Source organism: Centruroides sculpturatus, unplaced genomic scaffold (assembly GCF_000671375.1).
Source record: "Centruroides sculpturatus isolate CEXI.00-Female unplaced genomic scaffold, Cexi_2.0 scaffold1051, whole genome shotgun sequence".
Lineage (NCBI taxonomy): Eukaryota > Metazoa > Arthropoda > Arachnida > Scorpiones > Buthidae > Centruroides > Centruroides sculpturatus.
The window spans coordinates 75994-97032 of NW_019385219.1; the positions used below are offsets into that span (position 1 = coordinate 75994).

The following is a 21039-nucleotide window of genomic DNA, read 5'->3' on the forward strand; positions in this document are numbered from 1 at the left end:
ATGTCTTCCTGACGGAACACATTTTGAACACATTGATAGATTGATCCACGATCACTCTAACAAATGTTCATTTTGTTCCTCTGATCTTTGTTAGCTCTTTGTGAACATGTTTGGGATAATTTAGAGCTTTGTTCCTAATTTCTTCAAAATCTACTAAGAGTCAAAGCGTTTTGATGAACAATATTGCACTTTGTATATTTTTTAAATAACATTGTCAAAAGATCTATCCAAAACATAGAGCATCAGTTAAAGTACGTAATTCGGACTATGACCATATTTAATGTTTTTAGTGTTATTTTTACATTAATTATTCTTATAATTCATAATTTCCCATTGTGTTCTTTTAAGCATTGTTTAAATAACTTATTCTGCATTTAAAAAAACATAATTAGTAACATTTCGGCATCATATTTTATTCTAAACACAACATAATTTCTAAGTAGTTTTACAAAATTCATTTTCTTTCCAGATTTATTATATTGAATTCACTCTGAATTCATAGATTCGTGCTTAATTCTAATTTATAAAATTAAATAAAGATATATGTAATTTTATATATTTAAACTTTATCTAATAAAAAGCTTTACAGAAATTTTTTTCTTTTAATATAAGTAGAAAAAAAGACTTTGATCTACTAGACCTGAGTTTATGTGGTAGTCCTGTTAGGTTCACGTAGAAAGGACTCAGATGACAATATTTATTTTCTTTTTACACGTTAAATTCAACTTGTGTTTAAATTGAATTTGAACTAAGTTTTGAATATTTTGAAATTTATATGCAAGAAAATATAAACTTTATAAAAATATTTATTTCGTGACTGTGAGTAAATGAGTCAGTTTTCTATATTGATAACAGATGGCGATACTATGTATTTAAATTTAAAAAATTTAACTAAAAATAAAATGCAACTGTAATATTTTAAATAAAAAAATTAACTTATTTGATTAAAATATTTTTGTCAAATCAAATCTATTTTTTTAATATAACTGTTATATATAAATACTTAACTTTTTAAAATCGTTTGGGGGACATGTATGATTATTATATGTCCTCCTTTTCCCGGACGCATCTTTTTTCAACGTAAAATTTTTGTACATGGGAGATATATTTAAAAAGATAGAAAGATAGAACATAAATTATTAATGAAAAATGAAATAATGAAATTATTTGCATATAGCCTATATATATATTTATATATATAGGCCTATATATATAAAAATAATTTTATTTTACATGTTTATATATAAACATAGCTTGACAAACATATTTAATGCTTGGTTTTCATACATTTTCTGATGATAAAGTTTTGTGTAATTATGTTCAACTTTGTCTAATTATATTCTAATTAATTTCAAAAATTACTTCATAAATATTAATAACAACCATTTGCAATTACTAAACTGAAATTGATATCTTAACTTTATTGCAATTTTCTAATGGTGAATAAAGGTAAAATTTATTTATTTATTTATATTTTTAGTGACGAAATTAAAATTTCAGTAGGCAAATGCTTACTTTGTATGAATAATATATATTCTGGTCTAATATTATTCAGTGATTATGTTCATGAGTAACATTGTATGCATATATATATATATACAGTATATTAGTTTAAAATTTAAATTTTTGTTAAATACAAGAAGTGAATTATAATTTGAGGGACATTATTAAAGATTATGCGTGTTTAGTTGCTAAATTTTATAATACTATTTATTTTTTATATTGTTATATGTACCATATTTCATACAGGGTGGCTCATTAGTCAGGTAATCATTGTAAACACTGAATTGCCATTGTAAATATACACAAATTACAAGGCTTAATATGCTCGCAGGTTGCTGATTTTCTTGTAAAACTCATAGGTAAATGACTTTTAGTACATCCTGTATTATATAATGAATGTATAATAATAATTTTTAATCTCACTTATTATATAAAATGATGTGAAATGTAATTTGACCATCATTAAAACTTCTGTACTTAAAATGTTTTGTAGAAAATCAGTCGAATAAAGAAATAAATATAAAAAAAAAACTCCATTCGTATATTGAAATTCAAATAAATTTTAAATTAGTTTGATAATTTTTCATTTCATGTCATGTAAAATGACTTTTTTTAAAAATCAATTTATAAATTTTCTTCGCGCATTATAAATTTTGCACATGTTTAATTTGAATAATTTAACCAATTGCACGCAATTTAAATTGTACGTTTAAATAGAATGATTTTACAATAACACGAATTTTAAAAATTTTTAACTAAATTATTAAATTTATCTATTCAATTGCAAATATTGTCAAATGAAAAAAAAAAAACTTAAATTAATATAAGGTAAAATAGTTTCATATTTTTGATAACAGATGGCGACTGTGAATCAGAAAAACTCTCATCAAACAGGATCACTAGTAAAAAAAAACAAATAAATAAATAAAATAAATCGAAACGACAAATATATACAATGATTTATTCTCAAGACAGATTAAAGAATTACACATTTGTACAGAAAATAAGTTAGAATTTAATTAATGTCGTGTATTGTCTGTTTAACGAACAAACAAGCAACGGCTAAAAAGCAGTAGTAGTTTTTTTTTTGTTCTGTTTTTTGTTTTGTTATAAATTTCTATTAATTTCCCAACTTTAATTTGACAGCGAAGCAGGATTTACGCCCATCTGCTGTAACCGTTAATCTTCCATTGTCTTTGGGCGGTGTTCATAACAGATTTGGGCGTTAACATTTGTCGACACGCCCACTTTTGTGTAACGCGTGACGTCACAATAGGCTTTATCTAATAAAGCGTACGAGAGAATTATACTTTAAATTTTTATCTATTTTAGTAAATAAATATAGCAACAGATGGCGGTTTATTTACTATTTTTTTATTTTTATTTTTTTAATATTTTGTTTTGATAAATTACACTTCGTAAAATTTTAGTCACATAAAATTTTATCAACGATTTTTATAAGGTAAGGAGGAAAAGTAATAGACACATTTTTCAATACAACAAAAACCGGGAATCTTGATTCTGTTGATAAGAGATTCTTAGAAGTATTTTTTAAGATAAGGATAAACTCCAGTCGTGTTCTCCAGATTAGAATTTATTCAGATATATCAGCTGAAATTTTATTTCTTTTTTAGATTTTTAAGTAGATAAATTTAAATTTTCCAATACAGATAATGTAAGAAAACATGTCAGAAATTTATCAGATTTACGTAAATTTTCTCGTACATTTTTTTTGTAAGCTCCTAGTTAAAAATAAAGATTGGCAATTAACGTTTTATAGCTTTATTCTAAATTAACAAGTTACTTTGTTATATTTTTTCGTGTGAAATTCGATTGTTCAGAATATTTTATCACTCGATATAGCGTTAATGTTTAATAGAAAAGCCGAAAGTCGTTTCATCAATCGGGTGATTCGTCTAATGTAGAAATAAATGAGTCGGGTGACAGATACAAAATTGATTCCTTGATAATTCGTAAGTAGAAAGCAAACAGAAAATTATGAAAACTTGCACTTCATTACTCGTAATTTATACGAAGATATTGAGAATTTGTTGGAAATTGAAAAAATTCTCAATATTTTCTATAAAAATATTACGAATTTCTTCGATTTTTTTTGCACGAATTTTTAATATCTTCGCATAAATTATAATTAATTAACATTAAAATTTTTCACGTATTTGTTCCTTCTGCTCTATTATTTTACAAGAAACATTATTTTTATATAATAAATTCATGTTTTTTTTTAATATATGACACACTATTAACGAAAATTTTTCGTTTTAATAATTAATTAAACTAAATATTCCGATTGACGAGTAGAAAGTTCATTATAAATCATATTTTCTTTCAGTTATTTCGTATAACTTATTCGTTTTTTTCACCTAAATTATCATCATTGACAAAATTTATGAAAATTACAGAATAATAAAGATGAATAGGTTTGTCTAAGTTACTCTATAAAAGGAGAAAAAGTGACTATGTTAATTTAATAATCTCTACTTAGAAAATGTTTAGAATATTAAATCCGGTAAATTGAGTTTCCATCTTAACGAATAATTGATTTTATTATAAAATTTTTCTGTTATTTTCTCCATGAATATTTAACGAAATCTTATTAATACAAGAACATCGTAAATTCATATTAATATGGAAACTAAATGGCATTTTGTTAACCGCAAACAAAATAAGTAAAATATATTCAAAAATTATAATATTAAAGATAATGAAAATGATAATAAATCATCTTTAACGTATAAAAATAAATTAAAATTTACTTGAGAAATAAGAAGTGAAAGGGGATGCATGTCGTAAATATAGTAATTTATATCTGTAAATATAATCAAAGTAAATCGTAATTCCTCGTTTATTATTATTATTATTATTTAATGTAATCTAAATGCTACTTTAATATTTCAATTGTTTCGTAGATAAAATTTGTAATAATAATTTTCAAATCGGAAAACAATATTAAATTTTCAACAAAAATTCTTATTGTATACAATAATTTTAATGTTATTATATTAAAATTATTTAGTTGTTTCGTCATTTTTATTGTTTTTTTTTATCATTTATCATTTTGTCATTTTTCTGTCTTTTTTTTTTCTTATTATAAATAGCCAATTGTTCTAACGAATTTTATTTTTATTTTTATCAGATATTTCATCGCATTCTTCTAGAAAATGATGGAGTATTTATTGAAAAATACTTTCTAATAAAGGCTTCATCATTGGATAAATTATTCTGAAAATTTCAAGGTTGCATATCTTATATTTTCTCCCGTACGTAATGATTATTTAGACTTATGCTTGTAATTAATTTTCGGTAATATAAAGCATTTTATAGATAAATATTTAGGCTAAAATAAAAGATTTTGAGTAGATGTCTAGCCAAATCATATAACTATTATTTATACTTAAAATAATATATTTTTTCAGAGATTTTTCTCGATTTATATCATTAGATTTGAAAAAAAAAACCGCATTCGACATTATTGGTTCTGTATGAACGGAGATTAGCATTAATAGAATTTGTAGAAATTTAAATATCTTCTTGCACAATGGTGCATTATCCTATGGTTAAAAAGGACAATTGTATGGGACCCCAATAACAGGGGGCCCCAAACCAACCTTTTATAAGAAAATATTCCTCCCAAAAAATTTCCCGAAATAAAAATGTCTACAGTCAACACTATACTGTACAGTACCTATATATGGGGGAAACACTAATTCAAATTTGCCTGGTCGCCCATGAAGCTATAAGTGGTCACTGTTCTTGCAATGTTTATTTTTTAATGTTTAATTCTTTTTGCCAAGAAACATCTTTATATTTTATGTATTTACTTCTGTTTCTTGGCAGAAAAGAATCAAACTACATTAGAATGGAAACAAGAAGATATTTTAGGCTCTATGATTTCTATTCATGCGAATCGCCATTTATATAAATTGAATATAACCAGATCTAGCATTGTAAATTGAGAAAAATTTCCGAAGAAATATCGTTTTAAATGTTAATTATAGTTATATAAATGTTGATACGAAAAAATGTAATCATTTGATTTTTTTTATTCGTAGTGGAAAGATTTCATAATAATTATATTAAGTTATGACACGAATATCCAGCAATTGCACTAGGGATGTCAAGTATTCCCAGGTATATTACTTGAATACAAAGTAATAAGAGATTAATGGCATTGCATTGCCATAAGTTGTGGGTATTGTGCAACGTGGTATGAATGTGACTATGGTTATTTTAGAAGCAGTTTTAATGTCCACCTGGCTGATGTTTCATTCATTCAATACATAAAATGGCGTTAAATCTACCAAGACTGACTACTGAAGATAAACGACTTTGGAACTTCATGAACAATTATTAAGTAATCTATCAACTGAACCTATGTTGGATGTTGCTCGCTGACAAAATGGCGGATTGAAACTATCGCATTTACTTTCCTTCTTACCCCATAACAACTCTTACGAACTTTTATTAATAACATTTCATAGATTCTGGTTTAATTTTTTTCTTCGTTATTCCGTAATGTTTGTGACATAATTTTTAATATATTTACATTGTTTTAACGGCTATTCTAATAAATAAAATTCAGTGTGATAAAGCATGAATAATGCTTTCTAAAGGTATATTTTAATTCTAAAACATTTATTTAAAAGCTCTATTCTTAAATTTCCAAGCTTTATTAAGTTTTTTGTTGTTAGTTACATATTAATTGAATAAATGAATTTATTATAAGAACAAAAACACCGAAATTACAGTATTTAAAGTTACTTCTTCACTATTTAAGTTCATATTGCCGACATAAATATCTTATTAACATAAGTTATACGGCATTTTAAACTTAGACTTACCTGAAAATTATAAATATGAATAATCTTCTTTATCGAGATCAAGATCTAAAAATAATTTAAGTGGAATTTACTTTTTTACTTGTCTTCTTTACGAATGAAGAAAGACATTTAATCTATTGTAAGCCTATTTAAATGATAATTTCTAACAAAATCAGATTCTCTGAAAATATAAAATAAAAAAAGAAGAAAATAATGAAAATAAACAGAACTTTTTTCTTTAGCTAATGAACGTTATTTATCTCTCTTCCTGTCAAATTTCCTGTAAGTTTATATATCATTAGCATTTAAATACGTTCATGAAGGTAGAAAGTTTGCGTAAAAACTTTTCAGACATCAATTACTTTCTATTGATTTTTATGGGTTTAAATACGATTTAAATTATCCATTAACATGCCCAAACCATGACAAATTTAATAGGCTATAAATGTACCAGCAGATATATTTTGTAACGTCCCATAATTTGATATTGCCTAGTCTTGTATATCAAATTACTGTCTTTTTAAAAATCGATTTGGTGTAACGTGTAATAACGATTTAGCATTGGCAATTGCCTTATCGTAAAGAGAAACCATCCTCAATTCTCATCTAGCCATAAAATTTATAGTTTTGAGAATACACCTGCTCAGATTTTTCCCGTTTCTTCCAAAATTTATTCACTGATTGCTCCAATCTTTCTGTTAGTGTCGCCCGTCCCCCAAGATTTACAGAGTGGTAATACTTCAACTATTGCTGAAACTGTCGCTCGGGGCTGATACCTTGGAAGACAGGTGCCGAAACACATATCAACAAATTGAGGGGTGAGTAGTTGTCAGTAAATCTGCTTGCAATTTGACGTGTAATTAACCGACAAAAGCTAGCTGTCTATACTACTTTAGTTAATTTTTAAAAGAATTGAATAAAGAAAGTACCATTACTCTCGCTAATTAATGATTAATAATGCAGAAGATAAAAATAACATCCTCAAAAACGGCAGAGAAAAAGAATATTAATCTCGTTAATGTTTAGAATTTATCTTTTTTTTATATTCCTTTATGTCAATACTTTAAACTCTTTTTTATTTAAAACTAAATTGCAATTTATATTTCATTTATCGTTCCGACGTATGTCACGCTATGAATGGTCTACATGCCACGTAAGCATCGGAATATATTATTAAAAATAAACATGTTTGATGAGAAGAAAATTTATTTTTATTTTTTACTGTACACGTGTAATAATGCAAAAAATATTCTTTAATTATTCGTATAAAAGTGCACGCCATTTTATTCCACAAACAAATATATTTGACTCTCCATGCAAATTTGTGCACGATTTGAATTAAAATCTATAACAATAAACTATAACAAATCTTCGAGCTTTTAGATTATAGATACATTGAATCAAACTAATATTTTTCGCCAGTTTTATATTTAATTGAAATAATAATAATAATAATAAATTAAAAAATTGCTTCTACTAGTGCGTGAACTCGCTTGATAAATTATTTTTGGACAGAACTCGTAGCTTGATTATCAAAATATGATTCGAAGTCATTTATAAAAAGTGTAACATTTAAAAAAAAAATTAATGGCACTCATCAATCAATTAAAAAAAATAATTTTTGCTTTGCATTTTGATGCGTGTAATCTAAAATTCCTTGATGAATTAATGTTTCCAGTTTTCTCATCTTCGTAAGAAGGCTCTTCAAACCTTAAGTATTTTTTTCAGCTCTTCTGACTTTACACGGAGGTGGAAAGCTATATAATTTGCTGCTTTAAATAAAACATCCATCCCACAAGACTCCATAAAAGATTTATAATCTACTTCATTAATTCTCCATCTTTCAAATTATAACAAAGTATAGAAGTAGATATAAAAATTTTAACAAGTCGGAGAGTGGTGCGTATATTTATTTGGCTTGTCAAAAATTTTTTTTTCTTGTGGGATACATACAAACCGTACGATAGAAATATCATAAGAGGAAATAGGAACAATCATGATATTAAACATTATCTGCCAAGCACGTTCGCATCAAAGCAACCGTCACTGCCAATGTCGGTGAATTATTAAACAATTATTCATTCTCTTAATGGATATTAGAACCAGTAGCCAAATGTGGGTGTGGTTGGCAGCACTCCACCCCAATGGGGAAACAACACTCCGAAATATATAATCTTTACAAGACATCAACAACTTCGATTATATTTAAAAAAAAGAAGGTAAAATTTGTTTCGTAACACAAGCCCAAAAAATAATAAGTTTGTTTTTACACAATACTTCATTAACGAAAGTATTGTTCTGAAGTGCTCGTTTGGAACATACAAATGCGATTTTGTAAGAAAAAATAATAATAATAATTGAAAATATAACATCAAAAATCTATTTCGAATTAATAATTTGTAAAAATAGTCTTTACATTTTTACAAAGACAGAGATATTAAATCCACGTTCTTCATTTTTTCATTAATTATTACAGCTGAAAGAAAAAAGGGGGAAGGAACTCTTAACAGAAAATGGTGATGATTGAGTATTGAAATCAACCACGCCTTTAGAATTAAACGACTTTTATTAGAAACTGAAAACAAATAGTTATTTTATAAATGAAAAACAAAATTTTAAGAGGTAATTTAATAATGGTTACGCGGAAGCGATTTCGTACTAGAAATTAAATTTTTATATGAAACAGAGAGAAGAATTAATTAGCCACACCTCGTGGCCATTAAAGCCAGAACAAACTAGATAAATAAAGTAGTGCTGTAGGAGCTTCCGAAACAGATGTTGTGTCGCATCACAGGTGATTGAATGGTTAAGGAGCCATCAATACAACCATCAATACAGAGTATCATTTTTGCTGTCAATGTTGTACTTCCTGGGAGACTCGACCATCTGCTGACTTATCTTCTAAACCGTAGTCGCATTTGACATCCAACTCTCCATATAAATCCTTCAACATGTCAAGCACCAATTCTTGAATCGTTTCGACTTGATCGCTCGGGCAGTAATCGTCTTGACTAGATCTGCAATTAAATTCTTTATTATTTTCATTTTCTATTATTTAGATAATCTTCTATGTTAGATGTGTATTCAATTATATGAAGAATAGAAGACTAAAGTTTTATTATCAAATTACACATTAATAAAAATGATACGAAGAATGCCTTTGTTTCGTTCCCACGTGTTTAGCGATCGTTATTTCGATAATTAATCCTCTATGGCGATATGAACAAACGTCACGTGAATCGTGACCTCATAGAATAACTTATAAGATTTAGGACCCTATATTATTTCGAATGTCCATTTAGTGGATTACACTATCTCTTCGGTGAGGCAGTTGATATCAGGTATGAAGCTCGTCCTTAACTCTCTATTAGTTTAGCGTTTATCGCCTTATATTTTTATACTTAATTACGTATTGATATTTGATAAATGTTCTTATTATTTAAGTAATTGTCTCAATGTCACTAAGCATAAATGACAATCAGCAATTAAAAAAAAGTCACAAGTTATCCCTGAGAAAATCAATTGATCAGAAGCATCGAGTAATTATAGTTAATTCTTATCATGAATTTGTGTTAAAAATTCTAATGCTTGTTTATAGTAATATTTCATAAATTAATTCTATTAATTTGTAAGTATTATTTTCCTCGCTTTCTACAGTAAATTCAGTCCAGTGATTTAAATTTTTACATGACTTTTTAAAAATGTTTCGGCTTTGGCTAAATTCTAAATTAGCATTAACTTTGAATATTTTAATCATTTAAATTTATAAATATTTATATTCTTAAAAAGTAACCTCGTTAAACTTGTATAGAATTAATAGTAACATTAAGCATAACATCGAAATATCAAACAATAAGAAAATATTTATAGGCTGACGTAGTATCTTTTATTCTTTAATATAGTCTAATCTATATATATATGAATAGGTTATAGTTTTTATATGTATAACTGAATTTTTATATTATAATTATAATCTATTTTAAACTTTTGTACTTAAATTATGGAAATATTTTAATTTTTTCTCTCTGAAAATACAAAAGAAATGAAAATATTTAAGTCATTCAATATGATCAATTACAATATTTGTAAAAATTTTTCATTTCTATGATTAATCTTTCGTTGAAATTAATCTGTATTTCATATTGTATTCTAATCTGAATATTTTCTTATAAAGAAATTAATTTTCACCCGAAGTAATAGTTTTATCATACATTTTCTGGTTGCAGAACTGTAAATTACGTTAGGGGGGAAAACGCTGAAAGAATAAAATATATGATTCATTAAGTAATATTTAAAACATGGAAACGAATTGTGATAACCTTACCAATGAATTATGATCAATTAGTATAAAATGCTTTTTATCGGGCATATGAATTTGAAAGTAACTGCAAAACACGCACTGTGACTAACATCTAAAGATGGAGATGACAACTTGATGAAGCACTTTCTCCACTAATATCGATCGTAAGGTTGTTGAATCCGGTGAGTCAATTAACAATGAGAAGAAATTATAACCCCTAACACTATCGAATTCTGTAATAATTTAAAGTAGTTTTAAACAACTAGTAGGCCTATAACAGAATTAATTACTCGGGCTTCTGCCAGAATGATTAATTAGAAATTTGAAAAACTTTACTAATAAATAATGCATTCTTATTCAGTTTTTAGAAACTAATTTATATATAAACAATAAAAACACTTGGAACTGTTAAAACTAGAAAGGTTTAACACTTCCAAGTGTGACTTTGTTTTATTACATTTTATTTGTATAAGATTTTTTGGACTTGAAAGCGAACCTCCATCCAAAACTTTTACCTTTACGCTAACTAAATGTTCAAAAACTCAATAAAATTATGAACTTTTTCTATTATAATTTTAAATTACACCTCACATTTCGTAATCTCAAAAAGAAAGGAGGTTTAAGAAAATCTCATGCTATCGAAGTTTGTAATTTTACACCGAATCGTTTCAAGTGTTTGTGGAAAATCTGGTAACACATGGCATGGTTTATCTTCATGAATGCATCTCTGCTACATATTTTCTGTGCGTGTTTATTGTTGTTATATGTCTCGCGTGTAATTGTATCAAACCAAAAACTGTTGCGTGTCCATTTTCTCGACAGTAGTGATCGCGACATTAGTGCCTTACGCTACACTATTGGTTCGGCAGATTGGCCAATATTGTCTCTTGCCAGTTGTCTATTGTTTACTTTACTATTGGATTTATTTAGTTTTCAGAAAATTTTTCCTTCTTTTACTGGAAATTTGACGCAAAGCGTATGATTATCGTCGTGAGTATTCATCAAATTTTTTAATATTTAATATACGAGGCTAAACTAGAATAAAATTTTATTCAAAAATTTAGTACTTTTTAAAAAGTTTTCTAATTTATGGAAATTACTTTAACTTCGATCATAATGTTTAATATATAGTAAAATAGGAGTTAAATTATATATATATATTTGTCACTAGCTTAATAAAATTTACAATTCTACAAAACTTTTGGAACAATTGCCTATGACACAAACAGTGTTTGAAAGAATACAGTATGTAATATAACGTGAAACTAAATTCCAATGACCTCGTTAAGAAGAAGAAGAGAGTGTCATTCATCACTCCTGCATTTTAATAGCAGATAAAACAGCTATTTGACATTACCCTCACGCATTTCTTTGCTCACCGAAGCAATTTCCTATCCTGTAAGGCATGGTTGGTTAATTCTCTGTTCAACTGACTTCATCTTTAATCTACCCAACAATAATCAAGTTTAATAAAATAATTTGAAGATTTCTTAGACTGGAATTTTCTTTTAAATTCAAATTTCCCTCTCGATACAACGGAAAATTTTAGCTTAATCGGGGGAAAAAGTCGTAAGTTGATATAACCTATATTATTATTCATTGGATCTACTAGAATAATTGGATTTTATAACACAATCATTAACCTATAAACTTAATAGCGTGTTAATCAATATAATCGATTATAAATATAAATTACAAATTCGGATAGTCACTTATAGGCGATTTAGCTAATTAGATTAACTTAAACCATTTACTTTGGTCTAGTCAATGCATGGAAACTATAAAGCAATAAGTTTTATATAAATATTATGGTCAAAAAGCTCAATAAAATCACAATACGATTTTTAAGACTTCGTTAAACTTTATCTTATAAAACTTTCATAAAACAATTTATGATTTTGGTACTTTTCATTAAATCCTAACGTTAATTACATACTGTATATAACTAATTCCATTCGACTATAATTAATGAATTAATAAAATTGATTTAACGATCAATAATTAAATTTAGCTCAATCTGATCGAGAAAAGATAACCTACTTTACAGAAAATTAGAGCAAGCGAGCTATCAACGTAAGCTTCTAAAAAATCAGTTATTTTGCTACTTAAATACAAAGAAACAATACTAAATATTAAGTTTTTGTTGTAAAAAGCCTAATATTTTTCATGGCATGTTGACTAGGCAGTAGCAGTAGCATTTGTAAAGAGAGAAATAATAGAAAAGAAGTATTTTCATAATTTAGTATTCTGACGAGTCGGTTCTTTTTAATTAATATCAACTGGCTGGCCACATTACCGGGTTCTTGAGTGTTACCTATAATCTAAAAAACTAGATAAAGTAGATTCCCTGTTAAACATTGGCCCATTATTCCATAAAGCTATCATCCGGAGATAAAGATAAGGATGAAGAATTACTTAGGTCCACGACTTAAACCTTAGTAAACATCATTCATAAGTCTTTTGAATTATTCTGACATAAATTTAATTCCGAAATGAAAGTCATATTTTCAATTTCCACTCGCATTTCTTTATTTAAATAAATATTTTGAAAGGGGAAAAATATATTAAGTAATAAAACGAATGTAAACTTATCTTATCCGAAACACATTATAGAAGAATAAGTCGGGAATAGAAATGGCCTTTTCTATATAAATGGAATCGTGTTTAAGCATCGTATTTTATTATTGAATGTGCAAGCTGACAACTTTAATTGATTTTCTAATCATAGAACTTATTTTTTTATAGAAAAAAGTAGTATAAAACTAAATGCTGGAGGTTAAGACCTGCAATATCAGATTAATTTCTAAGCATTATTGTAAAGAAAGCAAACATAAACGAGTCTTAAATTATATCTATCAATAGAAATCTGCCATAAAATTATAGCTTTATAGGCAAGCAAGTCTGAAATAAAAGCATTAGTATGTTAATTATATATTATTTTTGTTAATTTTCTCATAATTAAAATCATTTCCAGAATGGTCATATTATTAAAATCACTGCTTATTGATATAAATAATTTCAATCTGGCAATCATTGGAAGCTTGGTCAATCCGTTATCTAGAAATCACTGAATTAGAACGAAGATTTAGATAGCAGACTCATTTCCTGTTACTAGATAGAAGAAATGAGAAAATAGGACGTTAATATAATTGTAATTTAACTATATATGTAATTATTTAAGTATTAATTCCACGTTTCATCTTTAAAATACTGGATGTTAAATATTACACCTTATCAGATTATATAATGCTTTTGCAATGGCGAATCTTAGTAATTAAACTGAATGCAAATGAGATTTTCGGTTATAAGCAAGACGGAATTTTAATATTAAATTCGAATTTAATTTCGTGCAAATTGTTTATTTTCTTTTTTTTAATATAAATTATCAATTTGTATGTAAAATATGTAGCAGGAAACAAATATCGTGCGCATAAAACAAATGAATCTATTAATGATTTAAGTTGTAAATTAATGATTAAAATTTTAGTGTGTCGAATCTACAAACATTCATTATTCAATTTAAACAAATTACTGTATCTTTTAAAATATTTTTATCAACAATAAAAATCTAGATAATATAGAAACCACGCCCAAAGCTAAAGTCTCAGAGGCATTATACAACTTTCTATTTTAAAGCAATATATTAATACGTACCACAGTCGACTCCATCCGACTAAATTCAGTACTCATCTGCAAAATGACGCAGTTACCATTGACTATCTATTAACATAACTAATTACATTAGCGCAAGATGGCGGCACTTTGACGCAACATCATTGGTGTCGTCATTTTAAACGCCATCTAGGTGTCAGGCCATTTAAATGAAAACAAGGTTAAATGCCACCCGAGTTATATTATCTACGTCTTCATACAATTTTTTTTTCTGTTTTTTTTTTTAATTTATGAGTGGCAGATTCGCTTACAGTACATGAAAAATAGCCTTATAAATCAAACAATTTGTACACTATCATAAATCAAAACAATTATGTCATAGCTGATACCATTTCGATGCAATAATGTCAATCATATGTGACAAAAACATTCAACTAATGTAGAGATGTTAATTCGAAAAGGATTTGTATAAAATAATCCTCATTCTTAAAAAAATCCTTAAATATTATAGAGTCTTAAATCATCTTAAGCATTAAGGATAGATTACAAATTAAAGAAAAAATTTCTTATCTTTAATATTTTTTTTTTGTTCTGGATTCCTTAAATTATTCGGTCTGTCAAGTTAATATAAAGGCAATTGTCTATCCTAAAAGAGCTTTTTTTAAAATAAATATTCTATCTAATTAACATACCTGAAGTAAAATATAAATTAGACATAAACTTGTCACTATATGTAAGATAAAAGTGAAATTTTTTGCCATATTAATAAGGAATTGCCACCTCAGAAAACGTGATAGCCCGAAGCTTAGTTGTAATTTATTCACAACAACAGACTTTCTAGCATAATAAAGCATAAATTTTTTTTTAGTTTTTCTGCATTTATATTTACTGTAAGTCGCAACTTAGAATATAAATTTTGTCTGTAATAAATATGGTTATTTATCAAAATGATTTTTAGGATATATAAGAAATTTCTATTCAAAAATATGAATAAAGGCAGAAACAAGTAGCAAATCATTTTTTTGTTTTTTCCATTTTAACAAATAGGAATGTTTTCACTATTAAATATCATAAAAATATTATATATAAAATCAAGTTTATGAGTCTGATAACTCAATATAACATTAATAAAATAGCCTGAAAGCAATTTTACTTAATATTAATGATCTCATTGTCAATTTTTTTTCGGAAAGTAAAAAATTACAGGTATTAAATTACCTGTAATCAAAAAAGTTATGATAAACCTTTTCAAACCCTAATATTCGGTAGCTTTATACAGCATTATCTTTCTCAACAGCATATTTATCAAAATCTTGCCCCAGGCACTCGATCTATATTAAACAATATTTAAGAGAGACGGAATAATAACTTGGTCGAATCATTATTTAACTAAATTATGCACATCTTTTAGTCAAACAGCATCATTTTCTGGCAGATCCAAGCGTTAAAGCATGTTTTCTTTTGTTAAGTTTATGTATATACTCTATACTCATGTGCACTTTCTTTAATATAATGTTAATTCTCGGGTATTTAGTTCGGGCTTAAAATGACATTTGAGTAAAATAGACTTATTTTTATTAAAATAAATTTAATTAATATAAATTTTTAATTATTAAAATTTTTACAGAAATATTTTNTACTAATCAATTTTAAAACTTATTTTTAAAATATTTGGAAATGTTTTAAAATTTCTAATTTATTATAATTTTGTGGGGCTAAATTAATAGTTAGACTATGGTGTAAAAAAAATTTAAAAAATAAAAATAAGCTTTACGTTTAGATACAGCTTATCTAAAATTTGCCATTTTATGCCTAGTAGCTTATCTAAACAATATGTAATTACTAAATTTTAATTTATTATCGAACCCACTTAATTTTCCAGTTGGAGAACAAAGCCATTTTATACTAATGAACTTAGGGGTAGTGCTTGACCTATCGATAGTAAGATCACTTTTTAGTCTGTATTAGACAGCAGGTGACAGATCTAGGAAGAGCAATCCAATGGATATTAATCACACCTGTCCATCTATCCCATAATTTGGTCTACTGATGACAAATGACTATTTCTCTCAGACCTTGACAATCTCATGCTGTGAATGCCCCTCGTTCACAAACCCTGGCGGAGTTGCTGAATAGGTTCTCATAAAAAAAATATTCAATCTAATAAACAGAAACATAAGCTGCTCTCATAAATACATATATGTATATATATATATGTATGTATTAAAAATTATGTATTATTATATTTATATAATAAAGAGTAAATTAAATATAATATATACTGTATGTATATATATATATATATATATACAGTATGTATTATATTTAATTTACTTTTTATTTTGTTATAGACAATATCAATTTAAAAGGATTTTTGGTTTGATGATAATAATAAACTGGTCTGTTCTGGTTTTCAGTTAATCTTTTTTAAAAAATATAAATTTATTGTTTATCAAAATAAATATTTAATTTTAATGCTTTATTTTAATTTAAAAAAATTTTTATTGTTAGTAACCTACGCAAAAAATATATTTATTTTATGATCTTCTAAATTCTACAATGTAATTTCGAGTCCTAGAATTCCCAAATACAAAGGATAATTAATTTATTTAAGAAAATAATGATGAAGGAAGCTACAAAAGTGTTTTTTGAGTCAACTTACAATCAGGATTTTTTTAATAGGAGAGAGAAATAAATATCTGTTCTTTGACTTTAGAGTTAATATTTCAACAAGAAATGACTGTGTACCAGACTACCATATACAATATAGCTTCCTGGCGATTTACGACAGGCAACTACCACCTGTCACAACATACTGCAAAGTAGAAAGATGAAGTGCAGTTTAAATTCAAATCCTGACTTTATAATGAAGTTAAGATTTGAATCCTAATAGATTTATCAGCTAAAGGAAAAGAAATAAAACAATCTTATTATACATTCACAGACGTAGACCTATTAAGTTTAGAAAGAAACGTTAGGCCTATGTTAAATATTAGAAAAACATTTAAAAAAAAGGAAAAAACAAGATAAAAATTTTTGTTAGTGAAGAAAAGTTAAGATTCATTCCGAATTTTTGATAATAATTAGGCCTATAAATAATGAGATTCGATCATATAATAACCAATCCGCAACTTACAAGACCAATTCCTAAATTGAAGTCCCGAATAGATTAAATCGGTTTATTGTTTTATTATTATCTCCAAGATTTATGATGGGGAATACATATGAATATTCTATACACGATGCAAAGACCGCCTAACATGTTGAATTGACTACTGGCTTTCACGAGTATCATTAAAGTAGCCACGAACATGAAATTATCTTGTGAATTTGAATCATGTTTAGCATTAAAAATCTCGTATATTATCCGATATACAATTATTATCTTATAGTCTATACAATTAATCTTATTTGTCAATACGGGAGTAAAACTGTATATTTTAAAAAGCTAATTGCAATACATTTATTACAATTATGTTTTCAAAGTAATTATCAGAATTAATTCATTCTTTTTAAGTTAATCTTAAAATATAAAAGAAATTTGCTTAATAAAATAGTCTGGAAATAAAACAGGGAATATATCATACCTAGATATTGTTATTATGGCGGGTTTTGGTAATTGATACAAAATGTTGCCGGTTTTCCGCACCAGATGGCGAATGTCGTCAATGCTTGTGACGTAATGTGGGAGTGGCGATACATCACATGTACAACCAGCATCATGGAGAAGATTGTAATCTATATTTATTTTTTCCTTTCTTATATCTTCGAGTAATTCCTTTAATTCTTCGGTTCTGTAAATCAAAATAGTCAGTCAGTCTAGTTTTACGTAGGAATAATATAACGAAGACTTTCATATTACTTATGAAGTTAAAAACTGTAAAATTAAATATATAAAACGTCATTTTTTCAATCAAAATTGATATAGAACTATCGTATTTTTCTAATTTATTTTAATCTGAATTTATTTATTAAAAATTTTAAAAGATTTTAAAGAATTCCTCTGATTTTATATCATTTTAATAAAAAAAAATTAACTTTTTATGTTTTCTATAACAATATCACACTTGTTTTATTTTAATTATTTAAAATTCGTTATAAAAACTGATCTTTAAATATAAACTGATATGAAAATATTGTTTAATTATATTATTTTATGTTATAAAATGTTATTTTAATCAAAAGTTAGTAATTGCAGACACAATTACTTCAATTATAAAATGATTTATCTCTATAAAAATTTATTCAGTAGAACAGTCACATAGTTATGAATAAATTTGGCAGGGGTTAGTGAATAAACTTAAGTTATAATAGTCATATAAGTTTATATATTTTGGTTAGAATCCATTTAATTAATCCTCTTGACTACCCCAATAGAAAAGAGTAGAATTCCTCCATAACGGTTATACTAAAAGAATTGAAAATATATCAAATTATATTTTAAAATTTTTCGAAAAAATATTCACTAGATTCAGGTAATCAAACTTATACTTTTATTGAATTAATATTAATATTTTAAGTCTTTTTAATAATTCAAAGTATCGTGATAATGCTGACATTTTGGGCGACTTTATTACAGAAAAATAAAACCATAACTCAATTTTTATTGAGCTTATTTAATTAGGAGAGAAACCAATTTTATTTGTAGCGTTATGCGTGATAATGTTCAATTATATAAATTAAAATTAAAATATTCATAACGGATATCGAAATAGATGTATATGTATATTCGCATAATAAGCATTTTGAAAATACAATAAATAATATAAAAACTACAGAATATCGTAAATGATAGCTGTTAACATTATCATTATCTAAAAAAATTTTACGTAATAAACTCTATAACACATTCCCAATAATAACAAAAATTATTAAGAAGGATTAATGACCCAAAATTAAAACAGTTTAGTCCTTTCGGAGGATGAAAGGACTAGCACGTTTTAGTTAAGGACTAAGCACTTTTAAGGACTAGGAACGGAGACTTCAAGCATTTTACTGAAAATTCTTATCCTAAAACTTATAATTTCATATATTTTAACACATTTAAACTTCTCAGTTTCTCAAACAATATAAATTATAACTCTGAAAATAAGCTTTATATAATATGATATTGATTTTTTTAAGTAAATAATTACTTTTACATAGGTTTATAAAATATAAATGCATATATTAAAACTGAACTTTTTAATAAAGTTTAAAAGTTAAATGTAACTTCAAACAATAGAGAATAGTTTATCACTTTTTGATATAGAAAATATACCCAAAAATACATAAAGAAAGCTTTACAAAGTTAAAACATAGTAATAAATTAAATGTAAAATTAAAGTAGCGCCTACATTTAATAACTGAGAATTTATATAGCTTTATCAATATTGATTGTACTGAAAGTTAAAGTTTTTAATTAAAAGTCAGTTTTTTTGTGTGTATGTAAAAAAACAAAAAAAAATCTCACCCTAAGGGCTATTTATGAATCAAACACAGCAACATTTCGAAATAAATATAGCAAATGTAACGAATAAAGAATAATTTAATGCCTTTCTGGGCATTAAATTTCCTCTTTTTTTGTTTACAGAGATCAGTTGAACACAACTTTACCATGGGCTTAAATGCAGGTGATTCCTTTGGAAAGATTAATGGTGTGTCTATAAACAGCTTAAGATGTCAGAAAGAACAGTTTGTCATTCGACTACAAATGAACTCAGAAAATTAATTGGCTAATTTTCATGCGGTATAATCAATATATCATTCACAGAAATACTATTTCATGAAAGTGAAGAATACACGAAAATATTATTCAATGGTAAATATATAGGCATAAAAATCACGAAATAAAATCAAATAGCCTTAAATAAATAGATATTTTCATATTCGAGTATATTTGTTGTAAATTTATAAGCTCCATTAATTAAAAAACAAATTTAATCAATGATAATTGAGCTTAAAAGTCATTAGTAAATTAAAAACTATAAAAAATTTATGTCATAATTAGATAATCCTATTGATCTAATGTTAAATAATTATCAGAACAGCAAGAATAATACTCAAAAGATGATTATAAGTAAGATAAAAATTACTCAATAAAACTTGCTTTTTTTTCATCGTTAATATTATTTTCATATCTCTTCTCTATCCTTTGATGATAACTTTATTAGTAATTAAAGATATAATTATTATTCGATGCAGTAAAATTTTAATATGGACTATACTCGAGTTTAATTACAAATAACACTCCGTTATTTTATTATAAGTAATGATAATGATAAGATCTTTACACTAAAATTAATTTAAAAGTATTAATCTTATTGGAGGTGAGAATAATAATAGTCTGAATCAGGAAACAAAAGAAATTTTTTAAGAGTTTTTTTATAAATCTTAAGAGGAGACGGTTTTTTTAAGACGATGGTCCTGAGACGGATTTTTTGCCCTCCTTCCTTTTTATTCGAAGGAATGTAGTTGAGGAGCTGGTGTGGGAAAGATGCAGTTGGATGTATTCTAGTCAGCAACATCCTGTGCCGAGGCGACTTCCCACTGACGTCGACACAATGAACGAACGGAAAGGGTTGTTAGACAATGAAGGTATCAAAGGGTTGGCAGGAGGATTGAACTACCAAAAAAACTGTCTGGTTTCCACCAGTTAGGTCTGACGTACATGCAAATAAGACCGTGGGGTGCATGAAGTTCACAAAGAAACAGGCAGGAAAGGGTTGCTTCAGAAACATGGCTGTGGTGAATTCTTAGTCTAGCGATTCCCACGGTGCGATTGTTTGCTATTTAACTGTTTATTAC

At 26.3% G+C, this 21039-nt stretch overlaps 1 protein-coding gene across 3 annotated transcripts in view; it reads right to left on the bottom strand.

Moving 5' to 3' along the window:
• Window positions 1–9116: 9116 nt before the first annotated feature.
• The window catches only part of LOC111636321 (UPF0489 protein C5orf22 homolog), a 150423-nt gene continuing 138500 nt past the window's right edge, over window positions 9117–21039 (bottom strand). Inside the window, exons 6-7 of one of the 3 annotated variants that reach the window (XM_023381543.1) lie at window positions 17841–18047; window positions 9117–9358 (exon numbers count right to left, since the gene is read on the bottom strand). In XM_023381543.1, coding sequence (XP_023237311.1) covers window positions 9196–9358; window positions 17841–18047 — 370 coding nt within the window. In that variant the 3' untranslated portion in view covers window positions 9117–9195. Of the gene's footprint in view, window positions 9359–14295; window positions 14424–17840; window positions 18048–21039 lie in introns of those variants that run through there. The other 2 variants (XR_002758515.1, XM_023381542.1) reach the window with 2 other exon arrangements.